At 38.2% G+C, this 22572-nt stretch overlaps 1 protein-coding gene across 1 annotated transcript in view; it reads left to right on the top strand.

Moving 5' to 3' along the window:
* The window catches only part of LOC140246257 (ATP-binding cassette sub-family C member 9-like), a 76606-nt gene that overhangs the window by 20000 nt on the left and 34034 nt on the right, over positions 1 to 22572 (top strand). The window contains exons 5-11 of the mRNA XM_072325716.1: positions 1135 to 1290; positions 3616 to 3750; positions 4831 to 4993; positions 6568 to 6608; positions 13690 to 13956; positions 14912 to 15124; positions 21529 to 21607. Coding sequence (XP_072181817.1) covers positions 1135 to 1290; positions 3616 to 3750; positions 4831 to 4993; positions 6568 to 6608; positions 13690 to 13956; positions 14912 to 15124; positions 21529 to 21607 — 1054 coding nt within the window. The remainder of the gene's footprint in view (positions 1 to 1134; positions 1291 to 3615; positions 3751 to 4830; positions 4994 to 6567; positions 6609 to 13689; positions 13957 to 14911; positions 15125 to 21528; positions 21608 to 22572) is intronic.

Here is a 22572-nt window from a genome sequence, read left to right on the forward strand (position 1 = left end):
TTTTGCTACAAAATGCTACTCCTTCGCCATTTCTAACGCGATTTCGATTCCGTTTGCTTTATGTGATGGCACTAGGTGAGGGCTTCAAAACTTCTACACAGAATTTTGACCTTTGACTTCTTTGACCTTTGACCTTGATTTTTTTGACCTATATTGTACATTTTGCTACAAAATGCTACTCCTTCGCCATTTTAACCCGATTTTGATTCCGTTTGCTTTATGTGATGGCACTAGGTGAGGGCTTCAAAACTTCTACACAGAATTTTGACCTTTGACTTCTTTGACCTTTAACCTTGATTTTTGACCTATATTGTACATTTTGCTACGAAATGCTACTCCTTCGCCATTTTTAACCCGATTTCAATTCTGTTTGCTTTATATGATGGCACTAGTTGAGGGCTTCAAAACTTCTACACAGAATTTTGACCTTTGACTTCTTTGACCTTTGACCTTGATTTTTGACCTATATTGTGCATTTTGCTACAGAATGCTACTCCTTCGCCATTTCTAACCCGATTTCGATTCCGTTTGCTTTATGTGATAGCACTAGGTGAGGGCTTCAAAACTTCTACACAGAATTTTGACCTTTGTCTTCTTTGACCTTTGACCTTGATTTTTGACCTATATTGTACATTGGCTACAAAATGCTACTCCTTCGCCATTTCTAACCCAATTTCGATTCCATTTGCTTTATGTGATGGCACTAGGTGAGGGCTTCAAAACTTCTACACAGAATTTTGACCTTTGACTTCTTTGACCTTTGACCTTGATTTTTTACCTATATTGCACATTTTGTTACAAAATGCTACTTCCGGCGGGGACATATGTTACGCACCGCGTAATTTCTACTTTTCCTTGTTCATTCAGAATCTGCCCAAAAGTCAATCCTTACGAAAGTCCATTTGCTTTGCTTTGTTTGTCATTTTAAAGCTTAGAGTCTGCTCTTTCAGAATCTGCACTTACGTGTAACTGACAATTCAAGTCTGGTGACTTGGTGGTGGTTTTGTTATGCATTGGATCACTTTTCATAAGGATGTCTAAGAACCTGTATATTTTATATGTTTGTTAATACGTTAAACAGACTATGATGTCACTGAATGTTAAAGTCACAGAAACATTTTGTTTATCTTCCAGACAGCTGTGTATAGCAAGTCACTGCGCCTTTCCAGCTTCTCAATTAGTGGTGGCTCAATGACGATGGGAAAAGTCACCAATCTCATGTCAGTTGACGCGGACAACATATTCAATGCATTGCAATGGATCCAGCATGTGTGGTCTATTCCTTATGTGGTAAGTGTTGCATGTGTGCATGTGTTTGGGTTCATGTGTATGTGTGTGTGTGTGTGAAGAGAATTATTTAGGTGTACATCAATAGAAAAAGATGGTAAAGATCCTCTTGGCATTTAAGATGCCCATTAAAAATCACACCAATTACACTTCTAAATGTAGATTCCAAAATTCTTCCAATGCTTTTATAGTGAAAAGAAAACAAGTTGAATAAAATATTACACATGTATAAGGTGGGATACACAGAATTTACAGGAATATTGGAACAACTATACACTGTACAATTAATACCGTAGATGATAGGATTTTCCATTGGTTTGTACACAATATTGGTACATATTTAATAGCAGTAGATTTTGAGAGTGTTTGACTCAGTTTCACATTATGATTTTGTTTTTACTAAGTGTATTGAAATGGTTTGGATTTGGCATGGTAGGGGGTAGAAGTATCTTTCTTTGCAACTAAGAGGAAAATAAAGTTTACTTATCACTTAGACACTTTTACTGTATAAGCTGTTATTTTTGCAAGGGTTTAATTTTCACAAATTTAGTGAATCTCAGTTGGACCACAAATTTAACAACACATGAAAATGTCACCATACGCTAGGGTAGTAGTGCGCTTATTTAGGCCTGTCTGTCAATTCGCGAAAACAACATCTCGCGAAAATGTCCGTGACCTCCTCATTCGCGAAAATATCTGTACGCAAAAATAACAGCGTATACAGTATTTGATTTAGAAATGTTACAGGCCTGGGCTGGCAAGAATTAAGCAACAACAGGAATGTTGAAGAGACGAAAATAGAATCAATCATATTATGTGTCAAAGATTTGCATTTGTTTGGTTTTTTTTTTTTTTTATTGAAAGGGAAAATGGAGTTTGATGCAGATCTCGTGATATGCAAGTGAAAAGTTTATCATTTAAACAACTGTTGACAAACATAAAATTATCATGCTATATCTGCCCTGTAAAACATGTTGAGTTGAGGAGTAATGTTTGTTGTTATGACGGTTCATTAATCTAGATATGATATTGAAATAAGGTTTGTTATTCCAAAACACACAAATTCCCCAAACCTAGATGTTTTGTTGATCCAAAGATGACATAGGGTTTGTGAAACCATACATACTTTGTGGCATTATTCCAGAGGGTCATTATTCTGAAGTTCATTGATCCAAATATGAAATGAGATTCATTACTCTGAAGGTTCCTTTATTTGAAAATGAAATCAAGTTTGTTATTCGTAAGTGTCATTAATCCGAAAAATGAAATAATAATCTGAGAATGAACAGCGAACCTTATTACAGTTTTTTTGCCTCCATTTCAAAAGGTTCAAAATTGAAGTAAAAATTGTCACATCCCCAAATACCTGCACTCTCAGACAATATAGCCATTCATCTATAAAATTAAACCTAGTTCAGGGAAAGTGAGCATTCAACACATTTGTGACAAACCTGTCTTTCAGTATTTTGTCAATCATGTGAATTTGTTATCACACATTGTCAAAACATACTATGTAGACCTATAAAGAGAATCATACATGATAGTGGAGGCATATCAGTCGCCATAGCAACATTTCTAGTTTGATTAATGTTAGTAAACCTTGGAAATAACAAACCTTATTTTATTGTCGGATGAATGAACCTTCTGAATAATGAACCTTATTTCATTTTCCATTTAAACAAACATTTGGAATAATGAAGCTTTGGAATATCAAGTTGTAATTGGGTTGAGTTGGCTCCAAATTAAATCATTTATGACAGTGTTATTTATTTAAATTCATCGTCTTCATAGTAGTTCATCTTCCCCTCTTCAATCAAAGAACATTTACATACTACACAGCAAACTTGATTGGACATGATGCATGTAGATTCTAGTGACATTTTATGTGCTTTATAAGAACTGTGGAAACAACCTTTTTTCATCTTTTATTTGCTTGTAACCGACAATGTCACTTTTTTGGCCAGACTTTGTGTTTTAAAACTAGAATATTGATTTAAAAGTTATGTTGATGATGATGATAATGAAACAGCATTTATATAGCGCCATTCATCTGTAGAAACATTCAAAGGCGCCTGTTATGTCACCGGAAGTGTATTAAATCTGCAAAACCACACTGATTTCAGATGCAAAGTATAATCGTATGAAATGCTGATTGTCAGAAAATAATTAGCAAAGAATAGTGCTCACATGCCGTCTTTCACTGAAACGAGTCCAGTGACTGAGATTTATTTCAGCATCAAATGAGTACTGTGAGGTTAAGAAGGGGTATTTCCATTTTTCTAAAATTATCTCATTTATGTTCATCCTTCTTCAAATTTGATCATGCAGCTGATTGGTTACCTTGTGATACTGTACTTTAACCTTGGGTCGGCAGCTCTCGTTGGCTCTACTGTCTTCATTATCTCCGTGCCGATTCAGACGCTGATTGCCAGGAAGTTGGGCCAGTACCAAAGGAATAAAATGGTATGTTTGTTGTTAATCCTAGCCCACCTGAGCCAAAGGCTCAAGTGAGCTATTGTGAATTGTACAGCATACATAATACAGCATGCACAAACTTTTACACCTTCAGCTTCTTTGTGGTAGCCCCATGACAGGTTTTCATCAAACTTGACAGGGAGCATCTCTTTGGTGTTAGGATGTCAATCTGTTTGGAAGTGGAAATAAAAATTTGAAATTCATTGAAAGTATAAGTGAGAAGTGGCAGTACAATTATACCATACCTAACAGGTTCTGTGTGAAATTGTGTGTATGAGGTGACTCCAATAGTACTCTTTTCTGAGGGGCACAACCCGAAGAAATTAGTGCTGCTGAAGTCACCAAAGACGCGCAATTTGACCTGAACCTCAAACAATGGCCTAGTATTTTGTTTAATATCCCTCCCAATGAATTCTAAGAGTAACAACAAAGTTAAGTTGTGGTTGACCGATCTAGAAATATCTTCTTTTTTATTAACTCACAAAATTACAATGCGGTAGTGTATGCATTGACTTTGCAATGCCCTTTGTGTTGCGAAGTGTAGATGCTGTGTGTTTGGTGGAAACTGTACTGTGATATGATGTCTCATGCACTAAAATACACGTTTGTGACAAGAATGGTGCACGTGTGCTTTAATAGCAAATTTTGCCATGGCAGTGTGATATAGTTCTTTTACTATTACCGTAGGGAAATAGTTGAACTTGTACGGATTTTCATGGTGGAAATATATGTTTTGTCACTTTCTATGCCCTCAATTAATCAGAGGACAAGAAATAATTTGTGAGGGATATGATAGGACATTGTATACAAAGCCCAAGTGTTCAGATCCTGCTTATGTGCCAAGATGGCTGTCTTCCTCTTAATAGGGAACATGTATTGTCAAGGTGGAAGACAACCTGTCCAAGCCTGTGACACTTGCATTACAAACCCACCTGCCTGGGTGTTATCGGTATGGAACCCCGACCCAAATGCCATTTCAGCAGGTTCAAGAATTATATCTTTTGTAATGCCCTGCAAGTACACATTTATGCTGAGCATGCTTCGTTCCCGAAATCCACGTCTTTGCAGATGTTTGCCGACAGTCGCCTGAAGCAGACCAATGAGATGCTGCAGGGAATCAAGCTTATCAAGCTCTACGCCTGGGAGGACATCTTCCTGTCAGCCATCGGGGGAGCCAGGGCCAGCGAGATCGTGCAGATGATAATCAAGAATCTCTGGGGCGGTGTCCTGTGTGAGTAGTTCACTTTCATCCGCTGTTTGATGAACATTGTATGTTTTATTGGTTGAGTTTTAATAATTTCAAAGTAATGAAATCAATGACAGTATTGTTACCCAGTAGTCTTTTGATTCTTGTTACAGAAATGCTGATACACAACACTGCATTCTTTCATTGGTGGGGTGCATGCATGTAGTTTAGGCAGCAAACGCACCAAAAAAATAGTAGAATTATCTTAGTTATCAAAGTTACCAAAAATAAACTGGAAGTCATGCAGAATAAGGACCTGCAAGTGGTTTGTTTGCTGCATACTTGAATAATTTTCAAAATGCTTGGTGTCAGATTTGGTCGTAAACACAAATGATCACAATCAAGGGAGAGCAGAAATAATTTTGTGGGTTTTTTAAGGGCCTTTAGGTGCAAAGAAGCATTATGACTTCTCTTTCAAGTCTTATTTTGTTCATATCCTGTTTCACATTCATTTCTGATACTTTGTGGTATTTAATGTGTGATAATAGAATATTAGCAATTAATACAAAGGTGTTCAAATGCATTACACAATGCTTGCACTCATATTTTTCCAAGCCATGGGCGAGAACTTGCAATGCAATGTTCTAGTTATCACCAGTTTTCTTCTTGCGATATTTGCCATCTAATACAACTTTGCATCAAAGTAAATTCTCAGATACGTCATGTATATAGTATATAGTATATAGGGTATATATGTGTATATACTACTATTCAAGTATTTTACATTATATCTTGTATCTATGGGAACCTGAATGTCACCAAAGTTAGTACTTATTTCTTCAGAGAGCCTGGATTGAGTTTGTGTTGAGTTGACCATGTGTACTCTGGGCCTTTTGCTATAGTTCCTGTTTGGAAAAAGGAGCAGCTCTACACAGTATTGGGTTCAACAAATTCATATTTTCTGTGTACAAGACCAGATGCGAATTGGAACATTGGCAATGAGGATATATGTATATTTTTTATTTTAAAATGTTATTGTTCATGAGTTGATCATGGGGCAGATTCTAGTTTAATAACACAAATTAAGAGCAAGGAGTATCAAAGTCACTCTCACACTAAATCAGGAATGAAATGAAATTGTTTGTAAATGCAGTCAACCTCACCTAAGCGTATGACAGCGAATTTGTGTTAGCAGAAACCATGTACTCACATTATTCACTACAGATCAGTGTTGGACCTGATGGGGCTGAGGTGAAGTGTAAAGTACATGTATGTGCTCACCAGTCGCATCGGTGCCATAGCTGATTGTGAGGGTTTTTTTTTTTTCTTTCTTTTTCTTCAAAAAAAAATTTTCTTGTAAATTTTGACTCTTGAAAGATTATTTTAAGAAGTAATAAAGAGAAAATTGGGACTTTTCTGGAGCTTTGACTTGGCCGAGTTTTCGACTTGTGCATGGTCGACTTAGGTGAGGTTTACTGTGCAATCACTTAATGAAGTACGTAGCATCATTCCTAATTACCGGTATACAAAATGGGTGAGGGCACTCATGGTGTCTACAATTAAAGTTATGAATGTACTTAATAAGGTGAAATGTCTCTCACTTCACTTCTTTTTAACAGATCTCATTGCTGACATTGGCCCTATTCTGGTGATGCTAGTCGTAAGTCACCCTTATGATCCCAAAGCGTTTGTAATTCAAAGGCTCATGCTATCAAACTTGTAAGAGGGAGGCATTTAAAGTTGCATATAGTTTCAAAATGTTTCATCTTTCAAAACTTTCTTTGTCTTAACATATACTTATACTAATAGCCATGTTTAGACGTATTTCTAATCGGAGTAAAATTTTATTGCGCAGCAATTAGAATTCAAATTTATGCTTTTCTTACCACGAGCCTGTCTCCACATGACGGTCGTGGGAAGAAACTCCGACCAATTTACCACGGCCTTCGTGGGGATCACCGTGGAGTGTCGGTGTAACTTCCAGAAGTGGTAACGCAGTGCACGTCAACCATACCATTTTTTTTTTTTTTTAAACCAGCGGCATTTATCTTCTCCATTCTTGTTGATGAGAATATCTGAGCGCTAGCTTCTCCGTCGCAGTCGACTAGGTTAGAATTGTTCTGCACGCGCACGTGTACTCGCAAAATATCAACATTGCGATTTGATCCCGGAAGTTTTACTAGGTAGTAAGTTCAGAGATGCTCCGAGGGCTGCGCGCCCGAGGGCTTGTCCGCACGGGCAATTTACTCCGTGGTAGCGAGATACTCCTGAGAAAACTCAGGAGTATCTTGGTCGGAGGATGAGGTCGTGGTAAGTTCCTCCGACCGGAGGAAGTTACCACGACCTTGTTCAGACGGGCACTACTCCGACCTTTCCTCCGAAGTTACTCCGACCAAGCTTCCTCCGACCCTTCCTCCGAAGTTACTCCGACCAAAACTGCCCTCGTCTGAACACAGCTCATGAGATGAAAGGGCTACCCTGCCAAAAGAAAATGGAATAAATGAATAATTGAATACAAACATTGCTTTGTGCTTTTTATATAACACTGCTAGCTATGTAGCACTTTCAAATTCTAGTGTATTGCCACTTTTAGTATTTGCAGGTTTTTTAATGTTTAGGGCTGAACATTAAGTTTAATATGAGATTCTTGTGAAAATCTGGAATTGTGGCAAAGACTTGAGTTCAAAATGTATAGTATGCATTTAAGTATCAGTATGTTAATAATACCTTCATTGAACTTATTAATGGTTTTATCACTGGACACCTGGTGAGTTTGACAAATAGCACATATACTTAGTCTATGGAATAGAGGCATTATTTGTCATATACAGTGGATGGGTAATATTTGTTATTGTTTTGCTTTAAACTTTTTAATAGTTGTGAAATGGGTTGCTGTATATGACCTTTGACCCCTCAAATATGTTTGAATAGCTCAACTTGCTTTATTACTTGCGACTTTATTGCTTCGTGTTATGATATTTGATGCCATGCAGGAAGGTAGAGTAGAATAGTGAATACTGTATTTGCTGATGAGTAGGCTACCCTATCTTACAGAAGTGAAGCAGTAATGTCTGGGTGTAGCCTGTAGGCCAACACAACTACATGTATCAAAAATCATTATCTTAAAATTGCTTGATCAGCACACATGCCAGGAATCATGTGTGAGACTATAAGATGTATTGATTTCAATTCCATTCAATTCATGCTTTATTTCATTTTTCGAAAAGAACATAAACATTTCACTTTCTTTGGTAACAGAGAATAAGGTTGCATGGTCAAAACAAAGTAAATTGTGAAAAATATAATCGAGGAACCTTGGGATAAGAAATACATTGTAATGAAAATTGACTGAAGTGATAAAGACGATATAAAACGTATAACATAGAAAAATGGAGGGACCCACTAAAAAGACAATGCTTGTAGAATGTGGGCCCCTCAAGTACAGAATGTCAATAGAAATTGAACTGATGCAAAAAGGGGAAGAAAGACTGGGAATAAAGTCAAAAAAAAAAAAGTCTGGAAGCCCACTAAGAAGATAATAGAGTATCAAACAGACCAGGGAGGTGCTAGTGAAGGAGAGACAACTACTGCTCTCCTTTGAAGTCATGCGCGGCACCGCCGAGAAGTTATGCGTTCAACTACCCATCTGCTTTGACAAAAGAGAGCATCAATAATCGGGACTAGCGCTCTCACATCTAGAAATACTTGCCCCAACTGCAATTCGCTCTCTCTTTCAATGTGATGGCAACAATGAATTTGTGTACCTTGAATTGGAGCAGCAAATCAAAATGCAGTGTAAAACTGACAATTTTAACGGCAAATAGTTTAAAAGCACACTGGAACACGCTTTAGCGGAGTACTTTATTTGAAAGATCAAAATATACCAGATTAAAAGATAGAAAAGCTAACATGCGGAAAGCTGCGCATTATAGAAAAATGTTAGGTTTTTAAGAGGGCCTAATTTTCATTTGTGACCGTGCACCTCAAAACGAACATAAAGTCGCACACACTGATTTTGTGTGAGGACTGAAAATAAGTGCAATGGGTCAACCTAGCCGAACTTGACTTTTTCATATTTTCTGAAAGAGCGGGTCTTCTTTTACAGTATGCTAAAATTTGGTATCATTAAACGGGCAGGAAAGTGTGTTTTTTAGCAGTTTATCTCGAACATTTTTGGTAGAATAGTGTGATTAGGTGTGTCGTTAAAATCCCTTTTTCATTTCTGAAAAACCTTGTCCATACTCTTCACTTTCAACTCTAATAACTTTTTAAAGGATAGTGCTACTGCTTTGAAAGTTGGCATTAATTATGGACAGAATGTGTTAATGAGGCATGCTAAATCTAAGTTTAATCTGATAATCCCTTCATTGTTGTTACTCTGGTGGTTTACTTCCTGTTTTTTGTCCCATTCATCGCACAGCCAGCACGGTTTGGTAAAGATTAAGCGCTTGAATAGACACTGTACTTCAGAGCCTCTTTTCTCAGTTCACACTTTTCCGGAGTTTGTGCTTTCTTTCCAATATCTAGATAGGTTAGAAGAGTCCATTTGATTTGAGTTATACATCATTTTTAAGCTTAAGGTCTGCTCTTTCAGAATATGGTCTTAACTAAAATTTCATGTCTGGGGACTTTTTGTTTGTTTTGAGGTGCAGGGTCACATTTCATTTTGGTTTGCCCATTACGAAGAAACTAGAAATACATGTTTAGAATATTGAATTCTTTCCTAAACTATTCTAAATCAATTTGAGTAATTCATTTAAAATTTTACAGTGAAATAAAGCTTGTAATTCAACGAAAGAAGAAATGCGTTCTTCGTCTCCGAACTTCGTCTTGCAACTAGAGCGGTGCCGAGCATGACTTCAAAGCGTAGTGGAATGCTAGACATCCCATTGTAACGCCTTGAACCCAAACATGTGTTTGCATTAATTAAGAAGAGTTGCCACTCCATCTCTGTAACACCTCCCTGAACAGACACACATACTCGGGCGAATAAACATAAAACAAGACTGGGACGATGAAACTAATAAAGGGGGACTCATAGACAGAACAGAACAAGACAAGACTAACATAACAGGAAGACAATACAAGGGACAGAAAGGCAAAACAGATCCAGTGATCCTTGACAGAATTCATTGAAAAAAATGATGGGATGCGTGAAAAGGATATGGAAATATAGAAAAGTATAGAGAAATACATGTAGATGCAGAAATGATATAAATAAAATCAAATCTACTCTGTAAGTGTCTCAGGACAAGAGGGACGAGAAAATATGTGACAGTATATTATTTGTAATCCAAGTTCTTCAAAAAGGAATTGAAATAAGCCAACAGGCTAATAGGCTATAGGCTAGGATTTGCCAGTGAGCGACTCAATATCTGATGAACTGATTAATCTCACAGACCATGCTGCATTCTGTAATGAAGTTGTAACTTGTGTTCTGCCATCACTTAATATGCCATGCCACATTTGTAATCTTTTTTTTTTTTTTAGATTAAAGAAATTCAAACACAAAAAAGGCAGGTTAAACAGATACAAAAAGTTATGTGCCATGCATAATCAGGGCAGATCGGGGGGTGGAGGGGGGGATCACGGGGTCCGTCAGCATCTCGCCCGAACGCGATTCCGCAATGCACATCCCTTTTGTTCAACATGCTCATGAGGACGCTATGCTCTGCAGGGTATGAATTATTTTGTTGGGTGGTTCGAAGTTTCTCTCCTGCCTCCAGCAGCAGCGCTGTCAGCAAGAGAAAACTCCCGGGTCGGGGAACTCATCATTCTAGACAATACCAAAGCACTAGTAATCTACATAGGCAAATAATGTTTGCCGCGACGGGGATGCATGCCCCCACTACTTATTCAACGGGCTCTGCAGTGACTGTGATCTGCTTTTCACTGAAGAACAAACACTCGTCAGTCGTCGTCTCCTTCGTGCCTAAAATACTGTGAAACTTAAATAAACGCAGGGGTGTTTATTGATTGCCTTTCAGACCCTCCATCTATTAATTAGAGACATGAATTCAGTAGAGATCCTGTGTGTATTGATTATACCCCCGACCCATGTACAGCCCTAACTAATTGCAAAAAAAGAAAAAAGAAGGAAATGGCTCACTAGCCTAATTTTTAAAATATCCTTTTTTTGTACATCTTAATCTTTAGATCTATTGTAAAATGTGTTGGTTTCTTTTTTACTAAAAATGTTTTTATGAAATATGGGCTGTCATGCCTGATGTAAACTAGTCTGAGTCTGATGTTAATTTTGGTCAATTTATGTCTTGAAAAATATAAAGAAACAACGTTTTTTCTTTTAGAAATTGTATAAAATTCATGATCTTAAAACACTTTCAAATACCACCAAATGGGGGTGGGGGGGGGGGTGGGGGTTTAAACCCCTCCCCCCTTGGGCTGCAAAGTAAAAAAAAAAGAAAAAACACACAAACAAACATCAAATGATTAATCAATTATTTTAAGACCAAAATGAACAATAAAGGCACTTTTCTTTTCTAAAAGTTCAATTTCATAACTGAAAATGCAAGTTATAATACACCAACAATATACATTATTATATCTATACACTAATATTTACTTATGTACCTTTAGTAAACCCTACATTTTTCCTTTTCTTTCATGCTTTCTAGTAATACAAGAATAATTTTTATTGCTCGAACAATGCAATTGCGTATTAGCTTTTAATGAATACATTTCAGACAAACGGCAAAGTGAGAGTGGCTCTCTCGCTCTGTTTGTACAATGTACTTATAGTAAAATGAATAGTTTGCATAATTTATGATCATAGTCCTTCGCTGTGATTTTTTTTACCATGTTTAATTCCCTAGAAATTTGACATAAATGCTCTATAAACGCGACTTTTGTACTCCGTTTTTACAAAAAGTCCCTTCATAACCGTGGGAGGGAGTATTCCCCCCTTCCACACCCTCTCCCCGCTCGGTCGCTTTGCCCTTTCACCGAGGATCTCACACTGTCACATGAATGTGCCCCCCCGTCGAGATTTTGCCCCCCCCGCAAAAACAAAACAAAACAAAAGAACAGAAGTGTTCTGACGCGCTTGGGGCAAGGATGGGGCTGCAGGCCCCCCCCCTCCAATTATTTGGAAAAAAAAAAATAGAGCATGCAAGTACAACGTATGCTTAAAATCGCAAGCTGGCAACCCTAAAAATGAAAAATCTCCCTACTGTAGGAGGGGGATACCCCCCTCCCACACCCTTCCCTCCTCGCTCGCTTCTCTCGCTAGGGGCTTGGTCGCTACGCTCCCTCGCAATATGGAGCTCAGCCCCTGAAACCCCCTCCTTGGAAAAAAGCTACATCCGCCCCTGGGACCCCTCCCCCCTTTTTAAAACCTGGATCCGCCCTTGATAATGCATCACATAATAGCACTATCTCATGCAATATTTGGCTATTGGAGAAAAAGCTTTATGATGTGTAAGAATAGAAACAAATTTGCTGATGTTTTGTTCTGAAGTTTAAAACATCATTATTTTATGCACACATGCTCAGTTATTCTTCATATTACATGCTTCATTCTTCTTCAAAATCCTGACACACAGTTTGCATTATTCAACAAAATTCAGAATTAAACAGACACAAATGCACTTTTTGGAAATGTGCCAAACATGCAAAATTGCACACGTATAGAATTTGTGATCACAATTTAGAAAAATGATGACAGTATTGATTGAAATTCCACAATATATATATATATATATATTTTTTTGCTCACAAAGTTAGGATGCAGCTTAACATTGCCCTTATCGCTAGCAAATAAAGTTGGCACAATGTGCAACACTTATTGACCAGCACAGTCTGACCTTGCTTATCTGGCCTCCCTTTATCCGGATTCCCCTATTATTGGGATGCAGTCTCGCCATGACTTCTTTTTTTTTCCAATCTGATAATTACGAAGAAAAGGGGAACTTCAAATTCAGACACTTTGTACACAAACTCACATGAATTATATACTGTATACGCCAAATATTTTGTGAAGTTTTTATTTTCGCGAATTTTGCAAGTCAGGTGCTATTCGTGAAATTAATGACATGCGAAAATATTGACTCTGATTCTGATGTGAATGTGACCTACACTGTATGCGTGTACACTTCTCCGTTCAGTACAGGACTCTACGATTGCGAATTTAACCATCCCCGAAATCGTTGGAAATTCCCGATTTGCAAAATATATGGAGTGTACAGTTTTTTTCCCAACATAGCATACATTCACATCAAATTTCCATTTCAGTAACATTCATTCAGACATTTGCTACCCCTAAATTACAGCAAGAACATGGACAGGAAACCTTTCATTATTAAAATCAGTGCACAGTACAGGTGATCGTTCACTTACGAGCAAACTCTCTGTGTGCGTTAAACATCGAGTCTCCCATATCCGGCCAAATCCCTTGTGGTAATGAGCCCCAGTCGTGACATGTCCCGATAAGAGAGATTGGACTGTATGTTGATATGTGATTGGAATGATGTATGTCTGTTCTGTGCTTTGTCAACACTCTACAAAGCAGACATGTGTGGATTATTTCATGTTCATTGTGCAATGCTGTGATATTCATCATTTCTGCTGCATTTCCATTTCCCTTGTCCTACAATAGACACACACTGCAATGGAGAGCAGTTCACTGACACTGACTGGACCAATCAGTAGTAATTTTATGTTCTTTAAATGTCGTGACATTTCATTGTTTGTTTGTTTGTTTGTTGCCTCCCCACCAATTCCAGTCCTATGGTCTGTACACGACAATAGAGGGCAAGGCGTTGACGCCTGACATCACGTTTACTGCCCTCACGGTCTTCAACCAGATGACCATGCCCCTCATTCTCTTGCCGCTAATCTTCGGGGCCCAGGTCAATGCCGTGGTCAGCACGCGGCGTCTGACAGCCTACTTCATGGCGGCTGAGCTAGAGGACAAGGATGGTGGAAGAAAAAAGGAAGGAGATGACCGGGAGGTCACATGGATGCCCAGCCAGGATGTCAGTAGCACAGAGGTTAATAGTAATTCACATTTTTAAGCTTGCCTGAGCCACATGGCTGAAGTGAAATCTCATTGTTCACTGTCCAGTATCCCCCATGGGTTGCCCATCGTCTCTCATGCATATATTTATGAACATGTCTGTCTTCTTGAAAACTACGGTAATGACTGAATTTGAACTAAACTTTAGGGTAATGGAGGGGATCATAGTTTGTACAAATTTTGGTGGTGAACCTAGGGGCACCCCTATAGGGTGAGAACCTAAAAGAAAGTGCTGCTCAAGGTCCTGTAATACTCCCTGAATCTCAAGTTTCTTCAAGTATCGGCCTCCCCTGGAGTGCCATGAAGACAAAATGTGCTGCTTAGGTGAGCATTAGACTCGGGGATGTTTAATTTTTTCTTCCATGAGGCTTCAAGTCAAGTCAACTCCAAGGTAATCTATCTTGTCTTTCTACATCACCTTATTATAGACTATTTATCTAGAACTTAGGGCTCAACAATTGCGGTGGCCCGGTGTCCCTACGGCCACTAAAATTGATATTGGGGCACTGATTTTTTTTTTTTTTTTTTTTTTTTTTTGCTCGAAATGAGATTTTTATATTTCTTATTATTTTTGGTCACTACATATCTTTCATGTGCCACCAAAATTTCATATTCAAAGATTTTTGTGTCCCAAACTGGCCACATCGAGAAAAAAGTTAGCATTGAGCCCTGAGAGCAGAAGACCTGTGAGTTATTCAATAGTGTTTGTGATGATATAGGTTTCACTGAGAATTAAAGAGAAATCTCATAAGAATATTAAGTTGCTTTATTAAAAAAAAAAAGAAAAAAAAAGAAAATCAGAGAAATATATCAGTTTGAGAGTTTGGAAAGAAGTGGACACATAAAAAAGCTTAGAATTGTAGAAGATTTACGCTTTTGAGAAGAAGAAAGTACAAATTTTCCCCTTTGTCCTGTATGTAATTTTAAAGGTCCCCCAGACAGATGTCATTGAACCCAAAGGCAAGGGCATGAAGTCCCGTGAGAGGGACGTGTACAGTGACAGGCAGGGGCTGCTGAGTGATTGGGAGAGCGATTGGGAAGATGCATCCAGCATGGACCCGTTCACCCATGTCAGCAATGAGTTCAGGCACTCGCCAATCCAACCAAGAGAGGATCCACTCGGCCTGGATGTCATGCTGAAGGTATGCTGTATAGAAACATTGGGCCACCCAAACTTAAAGGGACATGACAGACGATTTTCATAATTTCACATCATGCAGTACATAAATCAACAACTCCATGTATAGATTTGTGGAATTTATTGTGGTTCTTGAGCAGAGAAACAATACTTTTAGAAACCTTAAACAAATTACACTGAACAAGGATGATGACATAGGAGCTAGGTTCACATATTTCAGAAATGTAGCAGTGTAATTCCATTACAATACCGCTTGCTTGCGACTTCACCTGTGTATAATCTATGCATGCCTTCTTCTTTTGTTCTGCTTCCTCGAGCCCCAACTCATGCATTCTTACGGTGACTCTGCCATGTCATCATCCTTGTTCATTGCAATTTGTCCTAAATTTTGAAAATATTCTTATTCTTCATCCCAGTTATCACAAATTCTGAAATTTTGTCCTCAGTATAACTAATTTATAGTTGTTCAAATGTAAAAATCTGAAAATCATCCGGAGGTCTCCTTTAAGGAACAGATTGGAATGAAGACCAAGACTGAATCCACTGTTTTCATTTGAAACTATGAAAGATCGCATTTCATGGTTATATATTCTAAGCATGAATTAAAATCGAAATTGAAATATACATGTATGTAATATCAGTTAGAAAACTTTCATAAAGAAGAATCATTATCACCCATATCAGACATCTGAGCTGTAGTTCTACAAAATTGTATCTCCCTCGTACTACGCGCAGGATTACGCGCCAGCAGGGAGAAGAGGAGCAAATTTTCCATATTCCCCGCTTTGACAAACGCCTATGGGATTTGCGTGTTAAAAATGAGGGGAATATAGCATCCGGGCACTTGAGCTCCCAGTGAGGAAAATTTGCTGTTGATGACAGTTTTCTCGCGGAGTGGTTTTGCGACGAAGGGCAAAATCCCATAGGTTAACACGTAAAACTAAAGGATGATCGCTGTTACTGTGTGAGTTCGCTGTTATACGCGCGCCACGTACCGTGAGCTAGCCTGTGTATAGGGATGTAGTGTGCCATGTGGTGTTGAGCTCTACCTGGCGCCGAGTGGAAAATTGTTGCCGTGAATTGGGAAGTTGTACAAAGTTTACATTGTAATGATTTATTGAACTGCTCAAGATGCCTGAAATGGGTAATAATAATGATATGGACTGTCTACTTTCGGGGGATACGACATTAATTGCCCTCACTAGAATTTGATTGCCCTCGTCTTCGACTCGGGCAATACAATTCTAGTTCAGGCAATAAATGTCTTATCCCCCTCAAGGCCAGTCCATATTATATTAATATTTCATGTTGTCTTGCTCATCTTAATCTCTCTTGTGTCTGGTCTGCAACAAAAGGTTTAGGCATTTTGTTGAATTTTGCTTTTCCTACAAAATGAATAGAAATGCATCAAGAAATATGTGTATATATGGGTCAGAATTTTGAACAATGTACAATTGAGGCCAAACAGTACTAAATTGAGAAGACTGGAAAAACTCAAAATTGTTTATCTTACCTGTTAAGAGTATAATTCAAGCTGTTCGTCATACCCAGTTATATCAGGATGTTCCTGGAGGTATTATTTTACCATTTACCATGGAAGTTGACCATATCCACAGTGCGGAACATCTATGAGGGATATCACTGCTCTTTCATTTGATTACCATTTAACATAGATTTTTATGATCTGACTTAGTTCAGAATCTTAAATATCCAAATATACATTTATTGTATCTAGGGGCAGAATATTGAGTTTGTAACTATTGACTGGTAGGTGAGGGAGGACAAGTGAAAATTTAACCAAATTTGTTATTTCTGTTGAGATATTCTCTTTCACTAAGCACTTTTTCCCCTTTAAGTCTATTTCCAGAAACTTGTTATACGTATCAGCCTCAGGTTTTTTGTCGAGCCTACTGGAGGTGAGGGGAGACTAAGGGATCGCCTGCGGCGTCTGTCCGTCCGTCGTCCGTTGTCCGTCCGTCTGTCGTCCGTCCGTAACGCTACAAAAACTTCAATAACTCTTTACTCTGGGCTTCAATTGCAATCACACTTCGAGAGAAGAGGGGTCATACAAAGTGTCACATTTTACCATATATGAAGGTCACCTCAAGGTCAAAGCTCACAAGCAGGGGTCAGTGTTATACAAATGATGCACAGGATAGAGTGCGTTAGTGGAGGCGTAGCGCACTCGAGGGTATTTACAATTGTGAAACATGCACGAGGTGAAGCCGAGTGCATGTTGCACTACATTGTAAATACCCGAGAGTGAGCTGCATCTCCACTAACGCCACGAAATAATCCTGTGCATCATTTGTTTTATAAAATGGGTCAAAAACTAACAGCATTTTTCACGTACCTTTTTGGATCAAGATGTCCGAAGATGTTCGTCCCAAACATTCACACACACGTCGCACTCCGAAATCCCACACATACTGTACGTATAAGAGTATACGTACACCACACATGTTATGCACACAAGAAAGGCCGGCCGGCATCCCGAACTAGAAGTTGTTTACAGGATTGACAGCGCGTATAGTAGCGCGCGACGCACTTGTAACAACTGATTGAGTGCGCACTGCTAGTGTAAATGTTGTGACGTCCGACCGAGCATGTTAGTGAGAAATTAATACAAGCACACGTGACTCATTTCAGCGCTTCCAATTGGCTACATTCTTGAACCCATTTTATGATAAGTTTTTATTCATTCATTCATTCATTCATTCATTTCTTTATTGGTCTATGTCAGACAGAAATTTGGCTTCCACTGGCATTACATTAATTGCAACAAAATGGCGTGTTTCTTTTTTGCCATAAATTTTTACCCTTTTATATCTCTTTTTGTCCCTGCCGAACGAGTTCGAGCAGGGGACTATGAAACGGGCTCCGTACGTGTGTGCGTCCGTGTGTGTGTCCGTCCGTGTGGATGTGCGTCCGTGTGTGCGTCCATGTGTGATCAAAATCTTCAATTTGCTACTTCTCTGTCATTTATGAGCCAATTTTGATTCTGTTTGCTTTATATGATAGCACTATGTGGGAGCTTTGAAACTTCTACACAGAATTTCAGTTGTGACCTTTGACCTTGACCTATATTGTACATTTTGCTACAAAATGCTATTCCTTCGCCATTTGTAACCCGATTTCGATTCCGTTTGCTTTATGTGATGGCACTAGTTGAGGGCTTCAAAACTTCTACACAGAATTTTGACCTTTGACTTCTTTGACCTTTGACCTTGATTTTTTGACCTGTATTGTACATTTTGCTACAAAATGCTCCTCCTTCGCCATTTCTAACCCGATTTCGATTCCGTTTGCTTTATGTGATGGCACTAGGTGAGGGCTTCAAAACTAGCTACACAGAATTTTGACCTTTGACTTCTTTGACCTTTGACCTTGATTTTTGACCTATATTGTACATTGGCTACAAAATGCTACTCCTTCACCATTTCTAACCCGATTTTGATTCTGTTTGCTTTATGTGATGGCAATAGGTAAGGGCTTCATAACTTCTTCACAGAATTTTGACCTTTGACTTCTTTGACCTTTGACCTTGATTTTTGACCTGTATTGTACATTTTGCTACAAAATGCTACTCCTTCGCCAATTCTAACCCGATTTCGATTCCGTTTGCTTTATGTGATGGCACTAGGTGAGGGCTTCAAAACTTCTACACAGAATTTTGACCTATGACTTATTTGACCTTTGACCTTGATTTTTGACCTATATTGTACAATGGCTACAAAATGCTACTCCTTCGCCATTTCTAACCCGATTTCGATTCCGTTTGCTTTATGTGATGGCAGCAGGTGAGGGCTTCAAAACTTCTTCACAGAATTTTGACCTTTGATTTCTTTGACCTTTGACCTTGATTTTTGACCTATATTGTACATTTTGCTACAAAATGCTACTTCCGGCGGGGACATATATTACGCACCGCGTAAATTCTACTTTTCCTTGTTTTATCTGTTATATCATAACTTTTGATCCATAACTCCATTTGTGACTAAACTTGGATGGTAGATGTCCCTTGGGGAGTGGATGATCACCACAAGGTCAATGGTCACAAGCATGGGTCAACAAACTTTTAGAGCCCAATGTTAAGTTTTTATGGCGCGTTTCTATTATGGGTCATAACTTTTGATCCATAGGTCCGTTTGTGACCAAACTTGGATGGTAGATGTCCCTTGGGGAGTGGATGATCACCACAAGGTCAAAGGTCACAAGCAGGGGTCAACGAACTTTAAGGGCCCAATGTTAATTTCTATGGCACATTTCTTTTTTGCCATAAATTTTTACCCTTTTATATCTCTTTTTTTTTATCTGTTATATCCCATTCGCGTACAATTTCTTGTACACCAATGGGCGAGACACATTATGGCACTTGCCTTGTTTTTCTGTTCAATGCTTTAATCTTTTTTATGCCTCCGCCAACGAAGTGGCCGGAGGCATTATGTTTTCGGGTCGTCTGTCTGTCCGTCCGTCCGTCCGTACGTCCGTCCGTCCGTACGTCCGTCCGTCCGTCCCGTTTTGTTTTTGTCGATATCTCAAGAACCGTGTGGTGGTTTTGCATCAAACTTGGTATGAGGGTATATCCTTGGGGGATGATACTTTGTGTGGATTTTAGGGTCACAGGTTATTTTGTGAAAAAAAAAATTGAAATTTCATGTTTTTCTCCATATCTCGCAAATGGTTCAAGGTATCTTCATGGAACTTAGTATATATGCTTGTACTGATGGGCAGTGATTATCTAGGGAAGTTGGGGGTCATGGGTCAAAGGTCAGGGGTCAAAGGTCAAGGTCAACTCCTCAAAATATAACTACTTTCCTTATATTTATGCAATGCCTGAAGGATTTTTTTAAAACTTGATGTATGCATGTATAACCCAATATATATTCTGTGGGAAGTTTCTTGCCAAAAGGTCAAAGGTCAAAAGGTCAAAGGTCAAGTGAAAGTGCTAAATTGCACTTTTTCCTCCATATCTCAAAAATAACTCAAGGTATTGTCATGAAACTTACATATTTATGCATGTTCTACCTAACAGTGATTCTCTTTGGAACTGTGGGGTCAAAGGCCAGGTTTCGATAATACTAGTTTACCATTTGATACTGAAATTATACTTTTTCTCAATACCTTGAAAATTACTCAATGCATAAACTTGTAAAAGGGTCAAAAGTCAAGTGAAAATCATCAGTTCCCCCAAATACCTGCACTCTGACGTTTTAATCATTCATCCAATTGAACCTAGTTCTAGGAAAGTGAACATTCAGCACATTTGTGGCAAACCTGTCATTTTAATATTTTGCCAATTGTGTGAAACTGTCATCACACATTGTCAAGACATTGTACTATAGACCTATTAGGAGAACCATGTATTATGTCGGAGGCATACACCAGTCGCCGTAGCGACATTTCTAGTTTTTTCATTCTTTTTGTCCTGGTTTTTGATGGAAAAATACTCAAAATGTATCTTCTCTCACCACCAAATCTCATATTCTTCTGACTAAACTTTCTGACTTAGCTGTCAAACTTACAGATGTACGTGTAAACCTCATTGATGTATTCCATTTGAGTAAACATTAGGCCTTTGTGCTAATATGTTTCAAGCAAATCAGTTTACTCAGCAATTAACAATTACCTTTTAATTTCTAACTTTACACTTTAAGTTAAAAGAATCAAGTAAAATTTCCAGTTAAGCATGTCAAAGATGACCCTGAAAAGTAAAAAATAAATGCTATTATCCATGCATCAGTGCTTTTATCACCACCACCACACAAATAAACTGGATGATGATTTGACAATATTTTCTACCATAAATTGAGGTGCCTTTAGCTAAAGATTGATTACTACTAAGTCTGTATGAAAAACAGAACAGAACAAAATACAAAACGAGGTCTCATCAACAAGGATGAGAGTCTAATGAGTTTAAAACTTTATTGCAAGCTACACCATAGCTCTAATGCGCATTTCAGACATAGCCAAACCGGATGTACATGTACTTACACCCTACCTTATGCCTGACATATTCTGCATGATAACAACATTAATGTTCAATGCTCCAACAAAGATATTTTCTTGTTATATGTATTCATATAAATTAAAAAGTACTTGAGGCGAAGGCAAACAGTTGCAGATGGAGAAGAAAGTATTCATTTCACACTGTCCGTCAAGCCTTGTCATACTACCGGCTCAATCTTTGATAGTTACTGTAGCTATGTATGTGTATGTTTTAGTTCACTGTAGTATACTTCCTGCATCACAGCAATTTTTGGACAGTGTTCATTCAAAAGGGAAATAGTCCCAGAAGGCTCCCTTCATAAACTATGACATGTTGGAAAGGCTATACATATATCTCCTAGCATTCATACTCTGATGGCATGCCTACATCTATCATACTGTGTTCTCGACAAACTTCAGGTTACTGATGGATATTTCATGTGGGACCAAGATTCCTTCACTCCAATTCTGTCAGACATCAATCTGGAGATTCCCACAGGTAGAAACTTATATCGTCTGATATACATCTGTATTATTTTTGATGGTACAATCCCATATTGGAGGCCCCATGTAGTTGCTGACATAGTTAGAAGATTATTATAGTGTTCAAGCTTAGAGTGCAGAAATCAAGGTGAGGTTCCATTATGTGTATCTAAATTTCAAAACATCAGATTGTGTACTGATTATTAAATTGTGCTACACTGTCCAAATGAATGTTGTAATCACTACTGCAATAGCTATCATCACATTTTGATATCCAGTGTTACACCAAAATTGCCTAAAATGACATGATCATCATCTCCCAGTTGTGATCCAAATTATTTCCATGTGAATATAATGTGTTGGAGGTCCAGCAAAGCATGGTGAAATATTGTATGATTGGAGGAGGGGGGCAGTGTAGATACATTTAGCATACACTGTCAAATGTGACCCTGCACCACAAAACAAACAAAAAGTCGCCAGACATTAATTTTTAGTTAAGACCGTATTCTGAAAGAGCAGACTTTAAGCTTTAAAATGATGTATAACTCAAATCAAATGGACTCTCCTAACCTAACCTGATTATTGGAAAGAAAGCACAAACTCAGGAAAAGTGTGAACTGAGAAAAGAGGCTCTGAATTACAGTGTTTATTCGAACGCTTAATCTTTACCAAACCGTGCTGGCTGTGAATTGGACAAAAAAAAAAAAAAAAACCAGGAAATAAACCACTTGAGTAACAACAATGAAGGGATTATCAGATTAAAATGAAATCAAGCATGCCTCATTAACACATTCTGTCCATAATTAATGCCATCTTTCAAAGTAGTAGCACTATCCTTTCAAAAGTTAGTAGAGTTGAAAGTGAAGAGTGTGTACAAGGTTTTTCAGAAATGAAAAAGGGACTCAAAAGACACACCTAATCACACTATTCTACCAAAAATGTTAGAGATAAACTGCTAATAAACACACTTTCCCGCCCGTT

This window comes from Diadema setosum, chromosome 2, assembly GCF_964275005.1.
Source record: "Diadema setosum chromosome 2, eeDiaSeto1, whole genome shotgun sequence".
Lineage (NCBI taxonomy): Eukaryota > Metazoa > Echinodermata > Echinoidea > Diadematoida > Diadematidae > Diadema > Diadema setosum.